The sequence below is a fragment of the Chaetura pelagica genome, unplaced genomic scaffold (assembly GCF_000747805.2).
Source record: "Chaetura pelagica isolate M959 unplaced genomic scaffold, ChaPel_1.0 scaffold589, whole genome shotgun sequence".
Taxonomy (NCBI): domain Eukaryota; kingdom Metazoa; phylum Chordata; class Aves; order Apodiformes; family Apodidae; genus Chaetura; species Chaetura pelagica.
In genome coordinates, this window is record NW_009954619.1 from 316,113 (window position 1) to 334,765 (window position 18,653).

The window sequence follows — 18,653 nt, forward strand, 5'->3', positions numbered from 1 at the left end:
AGCAGGGAAACAGGGCTTGGGCTACAGATCTTTTTATCTAATGTAAGAAAGTCTGACACTAGATGCGACCTGAATTTGATAAAGCAAGCATCAAGCAAATTGCATGATCCGCTGGTATTAAAGCTGGGAAGACTCACAGTTTGTTCATGCTTCAAATTCTGCTCCTTGATGTTTTGGTTTTTTTCCATTTTTCATTAGTTTTTGTTGTTTGGGGTAGAAGTTGAGTACAGATGACAGGTAGAATGTGGTAATAAATGTACATGGCGTGTATCTTGACACCTGTATGGCCAGAGCCACAACCCTGCTGCCTCTTGCCAGGCACCTGCTGCATTTGGCAACTGACCTGTAGGCACTGGATCAGACATCAGCAGCAAACTATCTTAAGTGGTCACAGGGATGAAAACTTCATTTGTATCTACTTTGTGTGGTAGAACATTGTTCATAGAATCACAGACTGCGTTGGGTTGGAAGGGATGCTTGAAGGTCATCTAGTCCAGTCCCCCTGCAGGGCACAGGGACCTTTTTAACTAGACCAGATTGCTCAGAGCCTCCTCAAGCCTGACCTGGAATGTCTCCAGGGATAGAACCTCCACCACCTCTCTGGGCAGCTTGTTCCAGTGCTTCACCACCTTGAAACTTTGTTCTGCCTTCTCTCCGTATTACACAGTAGCAAGAACTATCCACTGTATCTAACCTGAAATACAAACTGTTAAGTATCAGCACTAAAATAGAGGTGAAAAAAGCAGTTTGCCTAACACTTGTTTTTCCTCTTCAGACCCAGAATTTTCATTAGCATTCAGAAAAAGCCAAATGGCCACACTCCTTGAGCAAGTCCGACAACAAACAGAAGAAACTCAAGAGCTTCTCAGGGCAGCGATTTGCCAGGACGAGAGTTAATGTTCAAGCTGGACAGCTTATGAAAACTTGCAAGATCCAAGAGCCTGAACTTTCAGGGAAGACAATTCCTCTAATTGGTTCCTGCAGTTAAAATTTTCCTGCTGCTTGCAGTTTCAGATGTTCTGATAACAAGAATCAGAGCAGGTAAAGAAACAATCACTTGAACACTTTAGCTGCTTCAGGGGGCTTGAGGGTGACAGCTGCACTCCTGCCAACAGTTTGGAAAACCTCTCTTATGCTGGAGTAATCATCCCTGGTTTGTTTTTGGATTTCTCATCACCTCCCCAAAAACAACAAAACAACAACAGAAGTGTTGAGGAGCTGATTCGCTTGAAGAGGCACCTCTTGAGTTTGCAGGTTCCTCTGCATTCACCTGCATTTTGTCTCTGTTCCGTGATCCTGATTTCAGAGCATGTTCCAGGGGCCTGCCTTAAGAACCAGAAATTGAATTAACACAGTATAAAGGAAGCAAACCACTAACAGGACACTACAGGAAGAAACTGCTGAGGGACAACTCGGAGAAGCTGCAAGAAATTAGTAAGAAACAAGAATAGGGCCAACACTGCAGGCTCTGCTCTGCAGCAGAAGAGCAGAGGCACATGGAGGCAGGTAAATGCTGCACAGACCATGCTCAGAACAGAGCAGCTGCCATGGCAGAGCTGGGGGAGATGTGCTTGAAAACAGAAATCTCTGTTCTGCAAATGGTCATTTTAAAGGTACTTGCAACAGGAAAACATCAACAAATCTGGCAAAATTAGGACTTGATCTTCTATATTGATATTTCATTTTCAAAGGAGTTTAAGACCAAAAAACAATCATAGTGTGTTTAAATTCAACTAATTTTCTTATGTGTATATAGGCTACTAAACAATCTCCCCCTCCTTCTTCTCCGGAGGAAAAGAGTCTGTTTCACAGATCTTTTAGCCAATCAAAACAGTATTTTTCAGGGGACAAAAAAAAAAAAAGAAGTAGCACAAAGCCTTGAAATTACAAGACAGTAGTTTTTTTTAATGTAGGTTTCTATTTCTAAGATAATAGTAGTTCTGCTAATAATCATATATTAGTTATCTAAGTCCACCTTTGATACATGCTCTTGTCTTTAAATACAAGAATCCTGCTGGAACTTCCTGTTGAACTGGCTGGCATAATGACATTTGGAACCAGGCTCCTGGCAAACACCTGCTCCCAGACAGCAGTTTCTTAAGAAGACATTTCAGAAGGGTTTCCTGCCTTCTGAGGTACTTCTGCACATGCAGATGGAACTGTAGAGCTGCTACTGGCTACAAACATGTAATAAAAGTGAGGTTAAAAACATAATAAAACCATTATTCTGCCACTAAGAGCTCAGCATTGCCTTTTACTGTGGCCCACATCTCTAAGCTTAGTTTTGGTGCTTAGAGGAGGCATTTCTATTAATGATTCCTTTTCATAACTGCTAGTTCTCTCCACTAGGAATATTAAAAAAACACCCAAGCAAACCCACACTCAGAAGCCTCTGCAGCCCAGCAAGCAGGGCCGGGCAGAGAGCACCTTCAGCTAAAGCAGCACAGCATCTTCAGTGTCCATGAGGGACAGGGATTTGCTTGTGAAAGCTCAGGTGAAAGCCCCATGTGCTCAGCTGTGGGCAGCTGCATCTTCTAGAACAGGGTCTCCACAGAGCTGAACAACATGGCTGGGAACAAAGCCAGGACACCTCAAACTTCAGGGCACCTCCCTGGGTGACTTCAGATCATTTTACAAAAAGAAAATCAGAGTAATGTTAAGTAGTGACATTAGAATGTGTTTTTCTTAGACTTTTAATTGCAAACATTACTTCAAGGTCTCAGCAAGAAGGAAACTAATGGAGCATTCCTCATCAGGCATGAGGAGGCAAGAGACAGGTGAGAGGAGCAAAGCCAAGGGTGCAGAGCCCAGCAGTCGTGATGCACTGAATTCTCAGTGTCGCCCCCAGAGGATTTCTCTTCTGTTGGGAGGAGCTGAGCACACGGTCTGGCTGCTGTGAAGGTTTCAGCTCTGCCTTCTGCAGCTGCTGGTTCTACCTCCCTGAGTCAAGTGTTGCTTCTGACACTACAAATGCCCAAGCCAGTTGCAATGGCAGGCAAAGGACCTGGCCTCTGATACCATATTTTATTAGCAAGAGCAACACTTGACAGAAGAGAAACTATTTTCCCTGCATTTAAAGAAAGGGGCTTAAACCAAGACTTAAAATTTCAATCCCTTCACATTTTTTTCATTGAAATTAAACCTGAACCTGGATCAGTCCTCAAACTTAAGATGGAAGCTAAATCTTACTGGCTATTTCTTTGCTCTGTTTCTAGCTGTAAGTGGCCCTGAACTCATTTTCTAGTAAAGAGATGAGAGGAAACATGAAGTTTTAAGCAGAGCAGGAGTAGCAAGGAGAGTTTTCCATCACAGACTGAGTCCTGCTTCAACTGTACAAGAAAATGAAAATATAAGTAGAAGTAAATATTTCAAACACATTTTATTTGGTACTTTCATGCTATATATAGTTTTAAAGAAAAACTACATATTTTGGACACTTCAAAATATTGTGGCTATGTACATGGAAAACTAAAGAAAGCAAGAAAGGAACCCAATTCACTTCACTGTGTCACAAGGTCCTGTTGAAAGCATTCTGACTGAATGGCTGTTTTTTCCCTTCCACATATATATATTCTGGCAGATGAAGTCTCTTTTTCAGTGATTTTCCATTGCTTTTATCCCATCTCCTGTATAAGATGAACACTTGGCAGCACCAGAAAATCATTTCTTCAAAAATTCTTCAGCTTGTCTCTTTTGGACTTTCTGCCCAGCTTCCTACAGACCAGTGCAGGACTCTTGATGGTACCTTCTCTGGTGGCATGAACTGAAACCCCACAAGCCCCCTTTCCCCAGCCAGGGATCTCCTCAGTGAGCAATGCACCAAGCCCTGGCTGGGGCTCCAAACTCCAAGGCTCTCCCTGTAACCTGGTTAATCACAGTGCAAAAGGGGTGAGACTTGCAGTTCTGCCCAACAGCAACCACAAGAGAGATGGAACCATAGCAGGAGAAATCAGCACCAGGCTAAAGAGAAAGCAACCTGCACTGCTCCTCTTACCACTCTGCTGTCCTGCTTTATAAAAAACACATGCTACATAAAAAGCACAAGCAAGGACCATTTTCCAGTTGCTCTGAAACGAGCAAAACCAAAAATCCCCAAACAAACCTGCTTTGTCATCCAGAAGTCAAATACTTCAGGTTTCACACAGTCTTCAGTAGTCTGATAAGGCAAAGGAAAAGTCTTCCACCCTTCAGAACAGCAGCAGTTTACAGGATTCAGAAGGTATTTCCTGTGTGTGCACATGTGCATACACATCTTTTATAGTTTTATGAACATGGACGTAACAAAAACAAATAATCACGTTTTCAGTATCATTTTACCACACTTTTCTAATTTATTCAATTAAATGATTTATTTCTGTACTGAACAAAATTCATAAATACACAATCTAGAAGAACAATAGGTTTTCCTCTTGTCCATGAAAAAATAATGCTTTCAAATTTTCACATTTTAAAACCTGCCTTTTGTGTGTGTTTTTAGAGAAAATGCAAGAAGATCATAGTGCCATCTTAATTTACAGAATGTCCCTGTAGGAATTACATTTACAAGAACCTGATACAGAAGCCTATACTTTGCCCCCATAATTAGAGTTCTCTGCAATAATATTTAAACCAACAGGTTTAAATAATACACCCCATTAACTCTACTTGTAGAGCAATGAGGTATTTATTTTCAAGTATTAGAACCACAAAGTGTAAAAGATTCTTTGCCAATTTTACAATTATGCCTCTTAAACCAACACCCACCTTTTTAAAAAAAAAAGAATCAGTCCCACCACCCAAATCAGCCCATTGCTTTCAGATTCCAGTGTCTCCTGTCTTAAGAAATGCAGAAATATCCATTTACTAACAGAAAAAGCTTGTTGGAAAAAGCCGTATTAAGTAATGCACGTGAAGCATGATTTTTCTAGTGATGAAAGCTATTAGAAAGGTGATCCAAGTCTATTCCCATCATTTCTTCTGCTGGTTTTACTAAAGTCCTTCCAAAAAAGATATTAAAGAAATTTTTAAAAAACTGCACAGAAAAAATAAAACACGCCTTCATAGCATGGAAGAAACTCCACTGACTGCAGAGATGCTCATATCACCTTTGGTTCTTCAGAAGAAACAATCAGATCACTTCTACAACAGAAGGTATCAAAAATGACAGGTCAGCAAAGAGGGACAAAGCTCACTTCAAAATGCTATGTATTTATGCAATTATTTACTGTCAGATGATTTTCCTTACATTCTCTAGACACAGAAAAAGAAATTGAGAGCCCAATTCAACTGGCTAAATTTTATTTGTTTACCTAACATCCTTGAAAAGTTATTGGGAGAAACCCAGCGTGCTGCAAACCATCCCTCAGCATTTGTGTCAGCAAGAACTTGGTGAGCAAAGTGCTCCCAGCATGTCCCACAGAAGGCAGGCACCAGCCCCTCCTCAGGGGGCATTTCAAAATGCTTCCATTTCCATCACCTTATATCAATTAAGAGCTCTAGATCCTCTGTCAATCACAACACGAGTGTTAATGAACCAAGTCAAACCTACCTGCTGTTTGATGTGTTTGAACACTATCTACCTGAGGCAAGAGAGTCCCCTTATCTTCAAAGGCTATGATTGGATTCAGGGGAATTTCAGGACTGTTGCTTCCATCATTGTTCATGGCGTCCAGCCGGGGCGGTTTGGAACCAAGAGGCAGGTTTATAATCTCTTCAAAGTTATCATTCTGCATAGACATTCCATTCTCATTTGCATTTTTCTCTGGATTGAGATTGCTGAAAGAGAAAAGGAGGCATTTCCTCATACACTCCATCTAGAACAGAAATTCACTCTCCCTCAAAGCAATACTACCAATGGAAAGGGTTTTCATGAATCCAGAGGATTCTTTGAGCCAGTAAAAGCAAAACAATGTTTCTACCACAGCAGCAGCTCTTTTTGCAGCCAGGTACCAGATTTGCCTTCCCTCAAACACACAGGATAGTCCCTACATTTGGCCACACAATACCCAGAACGACAGGAGCTTCAGAAACACTGGTTCTGAGCAGGGACTGTGAAGGGCAGCAGCAGGAACACCCCAGCAGCACCCCCAATGCACCTTGCAGCCTCTAACACCTTTTTTCAGGTCTCATAACCTTTGCCATGCCCTTCCTCTTATTGCAAATCCATGTAATTGCTCTTAGATAAGATTACTGTCATTTCTGTTATTCCCTGGATCAGCTCCTGCTTCCAGTGTTGGAGCAGCCTCTTCTGGCTGCCACTCAACCAGATAAAAAGCTCCCTTCCCAACACAGCTTCTCCTTTCAGGCCCTCCTGCCCTCCAAGTTCCTAGGGCTTTCTGCCAAGGCACTGCACAGCTCTGTACTGCTCCCACTCCCCACGCCCAAGCCAAGAGAAACCCCTTTCAGCATCCTTTGTGCCAACCTGCACCTTCCCACCTGCATTGGGCAGAGGTGCCTCATGAGGAAGCTCTTGGACATCCCCCCATTGGGAGCTGCTCCAGCCCACACACACTCTGCAATTACACTGCTCTCCTGCTGACAGTCCTGCCTCTGCCCTCCCAACCCTGTCATTAGACTCTGTGCTGTCAAATCGTGTTGTCTCTGCAGACACAGGGACTCTCTTGCCAGAGGGGAGAGGCTCAGGTGCTACCTCAGTGGACAGGATGACAGTAATGGGACCACAAGCAGGTACTCAACTGACACTCGCAAATCCTGGGATCTTTCACCAGTGCTTCTGAAGGCCCTCAGGTTAGATCCTGACAATCTTGGGCACCTATTTCCCTATTCAGATCACATTATGAGTATTCAGATTGTTTGGAAATGCTACAGCCACAAAGGCAATTTTCCTAGATTTAAAGCAAGCTATCAGTTTCCTCGGGCTGTTTCTGAGCAGGTGGCTTGGTTTCACAGGCTAATTTTCTCTAACCTTAAAAAACAAACAAGCAAACAAACAAAACCTGCTTGCAAGTGACATATGTTTTACCATAATTTACTGGCTTCTTTGGGTGCCCAGCTCTTCACAAACAATTTCAGAATCCTTTTGCAGTACTTTCCAGGAGACAGAAAATAATTACTGCTCTTTGAAAGTTTCCCAAGCCACATTTTCCTGTGAGAATGACATGCTGGGTTTCATCCCAAGCCTTTCCACCCATCACTAGTTCTTTTTCAGAAAGGCATTCCCCTTTTTTTTATTTGTGGCTCTACCAAGTGCATTTCAGAGTGGGAAGTTTGTTTCTCAGCACTGAGCTTGGGAGCAGCCACAGAAGCCCAGCAGGAGCTGGGGCAGGTCACAAGCCACCAGGTCCCTTTTCTGCAGAGATTTGCACCTCCAAAGTGAGGAGCAGAGGCTGAAATGCTTTAGAACTAATAAAGCTGCTCATTTACATCTAGTTAATAGGTTATTGATCACTATAAGGTAACCTGTTACTTATTTTGTCCCTGCCTACTACAAGTCACCTTACCAGAGCAAGGATAACAGGGTAAGTTTGATGGGTAGGTAAGAACATGGAGGAAAGAGCAACTGCTGATTTATGTGAACTAAACAGCAAAGGACTTGAGTGCAACAAAAACAACCCTTGCTTCTGCAAACAGATATGAATGTTTCTACCCAACTGATCCGCTGACTTCACAAATTAATAGTTCATTTTCATTTACTTGTCATTGCCCCACCAGCATTGCAGACTGAGTTGCTCCAGGATTCACAGATGTCTTTTGTGCACTCACAAAGGGGGGGCAGAAGGTGAAACCATTACTGTGAATCTTCTATATTCAATGCTGTAAAGTTTTTTATATTTTATGCTGTTTGCTCCACCAGATTACCAGGAAATCAAGTCTAGAAGGAACAAAGGGAACAACAGAACTGTGGCATTAATTCCACTTGACATGGCAGAGGCCATAAACTCCAAAGGAGATTAGACAAATTCCTAGGAGATCTGTTTGCCCTCCAGCTTCTGGTAATTAGCAGCTTAGGGACTACTAGAGCCTATGCTTGCATTTGGGCCACAATGCTCAGTAACCCTTTTCTGACCAGAGGATCTCCTGGTTCCTACTTTTTTCCTTTTCACTATCTCCCTACGTGACTGCTACAGGCCATTAATGCAAAAAAAAAATAAAATACAGAAAAGTAATGGATTATTGATCTGCTACAGCTGTTCTCACTGTCTTATGTCCCATTCTTAGAGATGTGTCAGTCCAGCACAACACCGGAGATACCCTCTTCAGGCATGTAATACTGCAGCTGTGTTTCTAAGAGCTGGGTAATTTTGGCATTGTACCATAGTCCATAAGTGTGGCAGCAGCAAGACACACAGAGGAAGCTGCCTGAGTTATTCAGAGTGCTTTCCAACAGAAAAGCCTTGCAAGCATCTGAGGACAGCTTCACAGCAGCTAAAAAGAATTAAGTGTCTGTGCAGCTTTGCTTTTGGAACCAGACACATCAATATTAACAAGATAGACCAGAGGGAGTTGTGTGAAGAGCAGCTAATTTAGGTAAAGGAACTGGAACACTGAAAAAGGTAAAAACTACTGAAAATTACATCTGACACAGATCATTTTAGACAAAGCTCTGTGTAGACATCATTATATGTAAAGAATTTGAAGAGGGTAAAGAAGAATAAAAAAGATCAACTTTCAGAATTTGATGTGTCTTTCTTTCTGATAACCCATCTGAAACCAATATCAAATAAGAAAAAAAAAAACTGATTTGCATGTTTTTGGAATGTGCCAAAATACTTTCACACCTGCTATTCCTGATGGGAAAGACAATGTCAGTCACCTCATTTATTGACATGGTTTTAGCAGAGATGTCACAAGCAGACATTAAGAGCAGAATAGACCCCAGACTTCTGGATTATTTAAATCAAGGTTGGAAAAGACCTTCAAGATCATCCAGTCCAACCATCCACCTTACAATGCCTGACCACTAAACCAGCTCACTCAGCTCCATATTTACCCCTTTTTTGAGCACCTCCAGGGGTGATCCCTCCCCCACCTCCCTGGGCAGCCTGTTCCAAGACCTCAGCACTCCTTCTGTGAAGAAGTTTTTCCAAATATCCAGCCTGACACTGCTGGCTCATGTTCAGCCCTCACGATGATAGGACTGACATTGTTCTCTGGTGGGAGGTGTCCCTGCCCACACAGGGGCTTGGGGCTGGATGACCTTTAAGGTCCCTTCCCACCCAACCCATTCCATGACTGAAATCACTATGAAATGAGGGGCTGGAGGCCTAGGGTAGGGAAGGTGGTGCTAAGTTTTTTCCAGACAAAAGCCAAATCTTCCTTGGGACTGGAGTGAGGACCTTGCACAGGAGCCCATCTCCACCTGCTGCTGGTGTGCACAGAGGTGCAGAGCCCTGTGCTGGCCCCTGGGGCTTGGACCATGTGATAACATCTGTGCTGCCAAGTATTCCTTGCAAAAGGTTGTCAGGCTACCTGGGATAAGCTCACTCTGGGATGCTACCAAGTGCTTCAGCCTTTGCCTTCCCAGTCAGGGTGGCTGTATCTCTGGAGCCCCCACACACCCATGTCCAGTTTCCTTTCCACACACCCCTCCTTTTGTTGCTGTTCTTCAGTCTCATTTATTCAGTCATTGCTTGGGCCACTCTGAGGTTCCTTCCACAGGGGTCAGTGCCACATGAGAGCATTAATTAGCCGGGCACACTTTACATGACAACTCTCAAGGCGCTGATAAGGCTGGGAGTGATTAATATTTAATGGCTGCCTGAGACAATGAGGATGTGGCTCCTGCAGCTCCTCCAGGGCAGTGCAGAGCCCAGTGACACTGACAGCACTTCCCTCAGCAGAAGCCTCCCTGGGGCATGACAGCAGGCTAGGATCCCCCAGGCAGACAGAGGGACAAGAGAGGGCAAATTCCTCCTTCAATTAGTGCCAATCACACCCTGCAGCACACTGCCCATTATGGGCTAGTGATGCCTTCCCATATCCAGTGTCTTCTGTGCATATTCTGACACTGCCTGCACAAAACATGACAGCACCAAGGGGCTGTTTGGCTTTCTGCATTGCTAAAGCTGAAATGACTGACAGCTCTTCCTCACGTAGCAGCTTTCACTCTGTTCAACACCAAGGTTTCATTTCAACAGTTTCTCTGAGTCTGACTGACTTGCTTCATTGGCTATAGAGAAAGCTCCCCATGTGAAACATCTGCCTCCCCAAATTCTCCTTACAGAGGACAAAGGGTTTGGTTTTTTTTAAAAATAAAGCTGCTCATTTACATCTAGTTAATAGGTTATTGATCACTATAAGGTAACCTGTTACTTATTTTGTCCCTGCCTACTACAAGTCACCTTACCAGAGCAAGGATAACAGGGTAAGTTTGATGGGTAGGTAAGAACATGGAGGAAAGAGCAACTGCTGATTTATGTGAACTAAACAGCAAAGGACTTGAGTGCAACAAAAACAACCCTTGCTTCTGCAAACAGATATGAATGTTTCTACCCAACTGATCCGCTGACTTCACAAATTAATAGTTCATTTTCATTTACTTGTCATTGCCCCACCAGCATTGCAGACTGAGTTGCTCCAGGATTCACAGATGTCTTTTGTGCACTCACAAAGGGGGGGCAGAAGGTGAAACCATTACTGTGAATCTTCTATATTCAATGCTGTAAAGTTTTTTATATTTTATGCTGTTTGCTCCACCAGATTACCAGGAAATCAAGTCTAGAAGGAACAAAGGGAACAACAGAACTGTGGCATTAATTCCACTTGACATGGCAGAGGCCATAAACTCCAAAGGAGATTAGACAAATTCCTAGGAGATCTGTTTGCCCTCCAGCTTCTGGTAATTAGCAGCTTAGGGACTACTAGAGCCTATGCTTGCATTTGGGCCACAATGCTCAGTAACCCTTTTCTGACCAGAGGATCTCCTGGTTCCTACTTTTTTCCTTTTCACTATCTCCCTACGTGACTGCTACAGGCCATTAATGCAAAAAAAAAATAAAATACAGAAAAGTAATGGATTATTGATCTGCTACAGCTGTTCTCACTGTCTTATGTCCCATTCTTAGAGATGTGTCAGTCCAGCACAACACCGGAGATACCCTCTTCAGGCATGTAATACTGCAGCTGTGTTTCTAAGAGCTGGGTAATTTTGGCATTGTACCATAGTCCATAAGTGTGGCAGCAGCAAGACACACAGAGGAAGCTGCCTGAGTTATTCAGAGTGCTTTCCAACAGAAAAGCCTTGCAAGCATCTGAGGACAGCTTCACAGCAGCTAAAAAGAATTAAGTGTCTGTGCAGCTTTGCTTTTGGAACCAGACACATCAATATTAACAAGATAGACCAGAGGGAGTTGTGTGAAGAGCAGCTAATTTAGGTAAAGGAACTGGAACACTGAAAAAGGTAAAAACTACTGAAAATTACATCTGACACAGATCATTTTAGACAAAGCTCTGTGTAGACATCATTATATGTAAAGAATTTGAAGAGGGTAAAGAAGAATAAAAAAGATCAACTTTCAGAATTTGATGTGTCTTTCTTTCTGATAACCCATCTGAAACCAATATCAAATAAGAAAAAAAAAAACTGATTTGCATGTTTTTGGAATGTGCCAAAATACTTTCACACCTGCTATTCCTGATGGGAAAGACAATGTCAGTCACCTCATTTATTGACATGGTTTTAGCAGAGATGTCACAAGCAGACATTAAGAGCAGAATAGACCCCAGACTTCTGGATTATTTAAATCAAGGTTGGAAAAGACCTTCAAGATCATCCAGTCCAACCATCCACCTTACAATGCCTGACCACTAAACCAGCTCACTCAGCTCCATATTTACCCCTTTTTTGAGCACCTCCAGGGGTGATCCCTCCCCCACCTCCCTGGGCAGCCTGTTCCAAGACCTCAGCACTCCTTCTGTGAAGAAGTTTTTCCAAATATCCAGCCTGACACTGCTGGCTCATGTTCAGCCCTCACGATGATAGGACTGACATTGTTCTCTGGTGGGAGGTGTCCCTGCCCACACAGGGGCTTGGGGCTGGATGACCTTTAAGGTCCCTTCCCACCCAACCCATTCCATGACTGAAATCACTATGAAATGAGGGGCTGGAGGCCTAGGGTAGGGAAGGTGGTGCTAAGTTTTTTCCAGACAAAAGCCAAATCTTCCTTGGGACTGGAGTGAGGACCTTGCACAGGAGCCCATCTCCACCTGCTGCTGGTGTGCACAGAGGTGCAGAGCCCTGTGCTGGCCCCTGGGGCTTGGACCATGTGATAACATCTGTGCTGCCAAGTATTCCTTGCAAAAGGTTGTCAGGCTACCTGGGATAAGCTCACTCTGGGATGCTACCAAGTGCTTCAGCCTTTGCCTTCCCAGTCAGGGTGGCTGTATCTCTGGAGCCCCCACACACCCATGTCCAGTTTCCTTTCCACACACCCCTCCTTTTGTTGCTGTTCTTCAGTCTCATTTATTCAGTCATTGCTTGGGCCACTCTGAGGTTCCTTCCACAGGGGTCAGTGCCACATGAGAGCATTAATTAGCCGGGCACACTTTACATGACAACTCTCAAGGCGCTGATAAGGCTGGGAGTGATTAATATTTAATGGCTGCCTGAGACAATGAGGATGTGGCTCCTGCAGCTCCTCCAGGGCAGTGCAGAGCCCAGTGACACTGACAGCACTTCCCTCAGCAGGAGCCTCCCTGGGGCATGACAGCAGGCTAGGATCCCCCAGGCAGACAGAGGGACAAGAGAGGGCAAATTCCTCCTTCAATTAGTGCCAATCACACCCTGCAGCACACTGCCCATTATGGGCTAGTGATGCCTTCCCATATCCAGTGTCTTCTGTGCATATTCTGACACTGCCTGCACAAAACATGACAGCACCAAGGGGCTGTTTGGCTTTCTGCATTGCTAAAGCTGAAATGACTGACAGCTCTTCCTCACGTAGCAGCTTTCACTCTGTTCAACACCAAGGTTTCATTTCAACAGTTTCTCTGAGTCTGACTGACTTGCTTCATTGGCTATAGAGAAAGCTCCCCATGTGAAACATCTGCCTCCCCAAATTCTCCTTACAGAGGACAAAGGGTTTGGTTTTTTTTAAAATGTGAAGCCAAAAACCAGTGGTTCTGTATCTCACGAGGGACTTTTGCTTAGTAAGCAAAACTAGCTAATACTTCAAACAGCTCAGAAATGGAAACGTCTGGCCTGAAAGGGCAGTGTCCAGTATGCACACCAAGAAAACCAGCACTCCAAATCCAGAGGGGTTTTGATGATGCTCAATACGTGGGAAAGAACAGAAAAAAACTGCCCTTTTCATTAAGTTTAACTTATGTAATAATTGCTGGCAAACAAGACATTGTCTCAAACACTGCAAAGATCCTGCTGCATTTTCACAAAATTCTTCCCTATCAGTTGGCAAAAACAGGTTGCTGCCAAGTGAGAGAAAGGTCTTTTCTGGACACAGGAAAATAGGAAGAGTAATCAGCTGTCTCTTATTTAGTTAATGAATACATGGATCTGATTTATTGCTCCAGCAACCCTTATCCTCTTCACCACCCAAGGCTTGGCAGTGTTCTTACCTGTCCATGTTTTCAGGGGGCTGTTGATGTGCCACGACCACCCGTGAGCAGGTGAGGGATGTCCCGTTGTGTGGAGGTGCTGTGGCCTGGAGCTGAGGTCCTCCTGCCGGTTCCACAGGAGATGCAGGACTGGTTATGGCTGCAGAGAGAAAACAAGCTTTCATAAAACCAATTGGCACCATCTCACTGCAGACTAGGATAAAACATTCCCTGCAAAAGAGCCCACTCAAGGCAAGCAACTGTTTTAAAAGTTTTCACATCCCTCCCTCCCCCACACCACCTCCTTTGTCAAGTTTTTGGGCACACAAGCCCTGTTTCTGGTCTGAAGTAATTGCCACAGATTTCAAAGTTACAGCTTTATGGACAAGAATAAACATCTTACAATTACATACACAATTCCAACACATAAGCCAGTGGTCAAAATAGGCAGAAAATCTGGCAGAACATGGTGCTGGCAATTTTCAACTAGCAATAGCAAATTAACTAGGAGAACACAGAGACATCATCAATTCCATACACTGGTATTTCTTGGTTCCAATGTTGATCACTGCCTGTAATGCAAAATGAAATGAAGAAGAAAAAAAATCTCCACAGGAAAGATACTTCTTTCAACAAGTACAAAATCACTACTATAAAATGCTGTAGGGAACAAGACAAAATTAGAATGTTCCTGTGCCTCATCCAAAGACCGTATCACAGATGTTACTGTCCTGCCCCAGGAGGTTCATTTAAAGCACAACCACAGGCTCCTGCATCATATCTTCAGTCACACTGACACACACAGCTCAGCAAAAGGCAGCAGTTGCCCCCCACCCACAGTGGCATCTGTTCCAAGAATCACAAGGACAATGTAGTGTTCATGGGCTTGGACATGTGTATCTGGGTTACCCCAAACCTCATCTGAGGAGACTCCTTTAGTTGGTCTGGCTTTGCTATGCTCTAAATGCTTGAACTGAAGTCTTTCACAACAAATGTCTTAGTCTGATCTTTGACAATTTTTTATGCAAGATATTAGCAATACAGTTGTTGGTGTTTCAACAAGTGGAACAAGAGGAAAATACATTGGCTTTAACATTTAAAAGAGAAAAGCAGAAGAAAGTTGTTCTGCTCTGGAAAGGCAGAGTGATCTTTGCTTTTGAAGCAAAGGTCAAACAAATGATAAAAAGGTGGTGCATTTTGTTTCATTGTGTGATTTGGCCATTCCCACAAAGGTGTCCTCACATTTTCACAAACAATAAGACTGAAAAAAAGAAAAATCACTATTTGTGTACAGTCAACATTCTGTCTGTTAGAGAACAATAACTTAAAGTTGGCTGAAACATGTCCACTCACTCCTACCTTTAACTCAAGGGCATATCTAGATAAAGCAAAGCCAAGCAGTGGAGCAGACCTGAAGGTGAGGGCAGTTTTATCTTTATCCAGTCACTCCTGGACTCCAGCCTTCCCTTGGGCCTGGGGAAAGGGAGGTCCAAATTCTCATATGCCTTAGAAAACTGCCTACTCATCTTCTGCCTCAGGCAGGACAGTGCTAGACACAGGTCAGAGCCATTTAGAGTTTCAAGAATTATTTAAGTGGTTTATAGCACCTTCAACAGTGCCTGCAGCAAAAGAGGCATCTCAGATGCATTCTGCCCTAGCAGTTCCCAAACAGTTTTCCCACTAAGATGTAAACAACTTCCAAAGACACACAAAGAAATCTGTGTCAAAGGGTTTCCTGACAGTCCTAATTAGAGTATGCACTTTAAATAGGGCAAAAAACCCCAAAACTACCCAGTGTTGTTATTTGTCTTCCACATTACTCAACTCACATATAGAATAAAAATAAAAATCATTGTCATTTAATGTGCTATGCTAAGATAAGCCATTTGATGGCAGTGCCTTTAAATACTGCTAATTCAGACTCAGTGATTGTTGAATATGAGCTACACTCTATTTTGTTTCCTTCATTGTAAATATTAAAATCTTACCTAAGATTTTCATGACTTGGAGAAGAAAGGATAGAGGGAACAGAATAGAATGGAAGACTGAAAGCATGGGTGTGGCAGGGAGACTAAGCTTTTGTAAGAGCTGAATTTTGAATGAAATAGAACTTAAGACCAAGTGAATAAGGCGGCAGGTGTGGAAGAGAGAAATCACAAGGAGGTCTTGAGACAATGAAGCTTGTTTTGATGACTGAGATGAAATATTCCTTTAAGAAAATGGAAAGTCTGCAACAACCACATCTGTACTGCTTTGCAAAAGAAACTGCAGAATCAGTTTCTTTTGTGATCAGAATCAGAAAATAATTCCTTTTCCTTTTTTAAACAACTAAACTTGGTAAGAAACTCCCTCTTGTTAAACAACGACATGACAAAGTTGCTAAAAGAGCTGACTCATTTAGTAATGGCCAACTACCTAGTCAGAAAGGCTAAATAAAGAATATTTGCTAAGGCTTCACACTTCACACTTCTCTCCTGGTTTTCTTTACTGCAATTAGTGTGCCAGGTCTCAGAGCCCTATCTCGAGTCATTGTGCTAAGGAGGCATTAATTCAGCAGTGGTGCTCAGGGCACAGTTCAACACAATACCTGCTTCTCCAGGACTACTGGCCTTTGATATATGTCCATTTTGCTGGTCATTGGCTTTCTACAAAGGAAACACAAATTTGTAAATTAAAACTAGCACTAAAGAAGTGAAGCATGCCCAATATTTGCACATGGTAATATCAGCACTGACCTTATCTGCAGCTTCTACACGCCTAGTTCTCTTCATGATCTCTTCAAGCCTCTACAATGAAATGTAAAGGAGTAAAATAATGTTTGCTGGCATTAATTTAATAATATCTCTCCCAAACCACAACTGCTTGCCATTTATCGATTGAATCTGTTTATTGCAAAAAGATTGATTATGTGTTACTGTTGGGCATTTTCCCTTCACTTTCATGTTAGGCAAATGAGGACTGCAGCTTTTCCAAGGGCACAGTTACATCATGGATAACTTCACAGAATCACAGAATATTAGGCGTTGGAAGGGACCTCTGAAGATCATTGAGTCCAACCCCCCTGCCAGAGCAAGACCAAAACTAGGGCAGATCACTCAGAAAGGCATCCAGACAGGTCTGGAAAGGCTCCAGAGAAGGAGCCTCCACAGCCTCTCTGGGCATCCTGTCCCAGGGCTCTGTCACCCTCATAGGAAAGAAGTTCTTCCTCATGTTGAGGTGGAACTTACTGTGCTCGAGTTTGAATCCATTGCCCCTCATCCTATCACAGAGCACAAGTGACAAGAGCTTGTCCTGCCTTCTTGATGCCCTCATGTATTTATAGACATTGATTAGATGCCCCCTCAGTCTTGTCCTCTCTAGACTGAACAGCCCCAGGTCTCTCAGCCTTTCCTCATCAGGCAGGTGTTCCAGTCCCTTCATCATCCTTGTAGCCTCTGTTGGACTCTCTCCGGTAGATGCCTGTCCCTCTGGAACTGGGGAGCCCAGAACTTCCTACAGCTGAGGTGGCAACTGAATTACAGTTTCTCTGCATGTACTGAGTTACCTTCTTCCTTTCCAAGCGCTCCTGCTCTTCCCTTTGGAAATGCTTTTCCCGCTCCAAGCGAATCCGCTCGGCCTCCTCCCGCAGGCGAGCCTCCTCTTCCTTCTGGTGGCAAAGGAAGGGAAGGGAGGAACAACTTATGGCTTAAGGACAGACTGACACTGCTACCTGCTTAACTATGCATATCTGCAACACCCTGAAAAGACACTTTTGGGGTTTACAAGTCACCAGTGATCTTTTCAGACTGAGCTGCACATTCCTTGATTCATCTCCATGTTTTGCATGGGATTAAGGGGTCGTCACTGGACAATGGGCATCATCTCTGGTCATGTGCCTTTTCTGGGGCACACACCTGAATGTACACCAGATAAGAAAAAAATTTCCTAACCTTCACCATTAAAACAGAAGTCAGGAAAGTATCCAAGACATTCCTGAGTGGTGGATAGTTTTGAGAGTTAAACAAAAGCAGCAGAATGTTCTGTGTGGGCAACAGAGTCATCGCTTAACTCAACCAAGGACAAACAGCCACAGGAACATCTGCACAACCTTTGCACTGCTGCTTTTTTGATTAAATGTAAAACTTTTCTGAAATACACTGTAGAGAGGCCTTGCTCCCTGATGGTGATGGCATTGCATGAGGGAACTACTACAACAGTTCATTTGTTAAGGCTGCAATTTCCAAAAACACCTGGCCAAGCGGTACATCTGGGACATTCCTTAGTTTAGCATTTCAAGGACAGCGGCATAAATCTGCTGGGAAAACCCTGCAGTTTCTAAGCTATATTCACTAACACAATCCTTTAAACATTTATTTTCTGAAGCATACATTTATTTATTCACCAGAAGAAAACAATAAGGTTTATGAAGCAGATGGAAGTGCTGAATTCTGGGGGTGAGAAAGTGTACACACAAAGCAAGAGCATATGCAAGAAAAGAATCCTGTCCAAAATCCTTACCACAGCCTTCTCTGAAGCTGGTAAATCAACATTATATCCATAAAAAATGAAAGCACTTTACAAATAGTATATTGATTTATTCACTCTTATGTCTTTTGAGCAGCTGCTCTGATTTCAGGAGGACTGCACCAGGTAAAGGCTCTCCTTGACTAGATTGAAGTGATCAGAACCTATTGCCCTTTCCCATTATCCCCAGACAAAAGCAATACTGGGCACAGGTTCAGATCTCAGCAGTGCCATGTCTCCAGCACTTTGAACAGTTAGTCATCTTGGCATCTAGACTTCCTGTGACTGTGGGGACCAGGAGTTCTCTGGTATAACACCATTCATTAAACCCCCCAGTAAAACTCTTGATTTTTTCATCATAGTTTATCAGGAACAGGAAATTATTTGTTCTTAATAAATAAGTTCTACAGGGAAAACAAAACCAAACAAACCTCAACTCCCTACCACGTTTCTGCCAGGAAGAAATCTCTTTACCACTCTATGGAACAAACGCTGCCACAGCCCTATTCACTATTTATATCTAGGTGCCGCACACAAGGTGTTGCTTCATCGACTTTGCTGCCAATCAGACTGGCACAGAATTCCAGGAGGGAAGCATACTTGTTTCTGAGCACGCTCCATCTCTTCCTTCTCCCTCTGCTCCCTCTCCACCGCCTGCC

The 18,653-nt window shown here is 43.3% G+C and overlaps 2 protein-coding genes across 2 annotated transcripts in view; one reads left to right on the plus strand and one right to left on the minus strand.

The window, feature by feature from the left end:
* The window catches only part of LOC104395818 (vacuolar protein 8-like), a 22,471-nt gene extending 21,574 nt beyond the window's left edge, over window positions 1-897 (plus strand). Inside the window, exon 14 of the mRNA XM_010005563.1 lies at window positions 776-897. Within this exon, the coding sequence (XP_010003865.1) occupies window positions 776-897 (122 nt within the window). The remainder of the gene's footprint in view (window positions 1-775) is intronic.
* A 3,387-nt stretch (window positions 898-4,284) lies between these two features.
* Window positions 4,285-18,653, minus strand: part of MAP7 (microtubule-associated protein 7) — a 47,931-nt gene continuing 33,562 nt past the window's right edge. Inside the window, exons 11-17 of the mRNA XM_010005564.1 lie at window positions 18,595-18,648; window positions 17,036-17,137; window positions 16,227-16,277; window positions 16,079-16,136; window positions 13,513-13,651; window positions 5,528-5,754; window positions 4,285-5,118 (exon numbers count right to left, since the gene is read on the minus strand). Of these exons, the coding sequence (XP_010003866.1) occupies window positions 5,108-5,118; window positions 5,528-5,754; window positions 13,513-13,651; window positions 16,079-16,136; window positions 16,227-16,277; window positions 17,036-17,137; window positions 18,595-18,648 (642 nt within the window). The 3' untranslated portion in view covers window positions 4,285-5,107. The remainder of the gene's footprint in view (window positions 5,119-5,527; window positions 5,755-13,512; window positions 13,652-16,078; window positions 16,137-16,226; window positions 16,278-17,035; window positions 17,138-18,594; window positions 18,649-18,653) is intronic.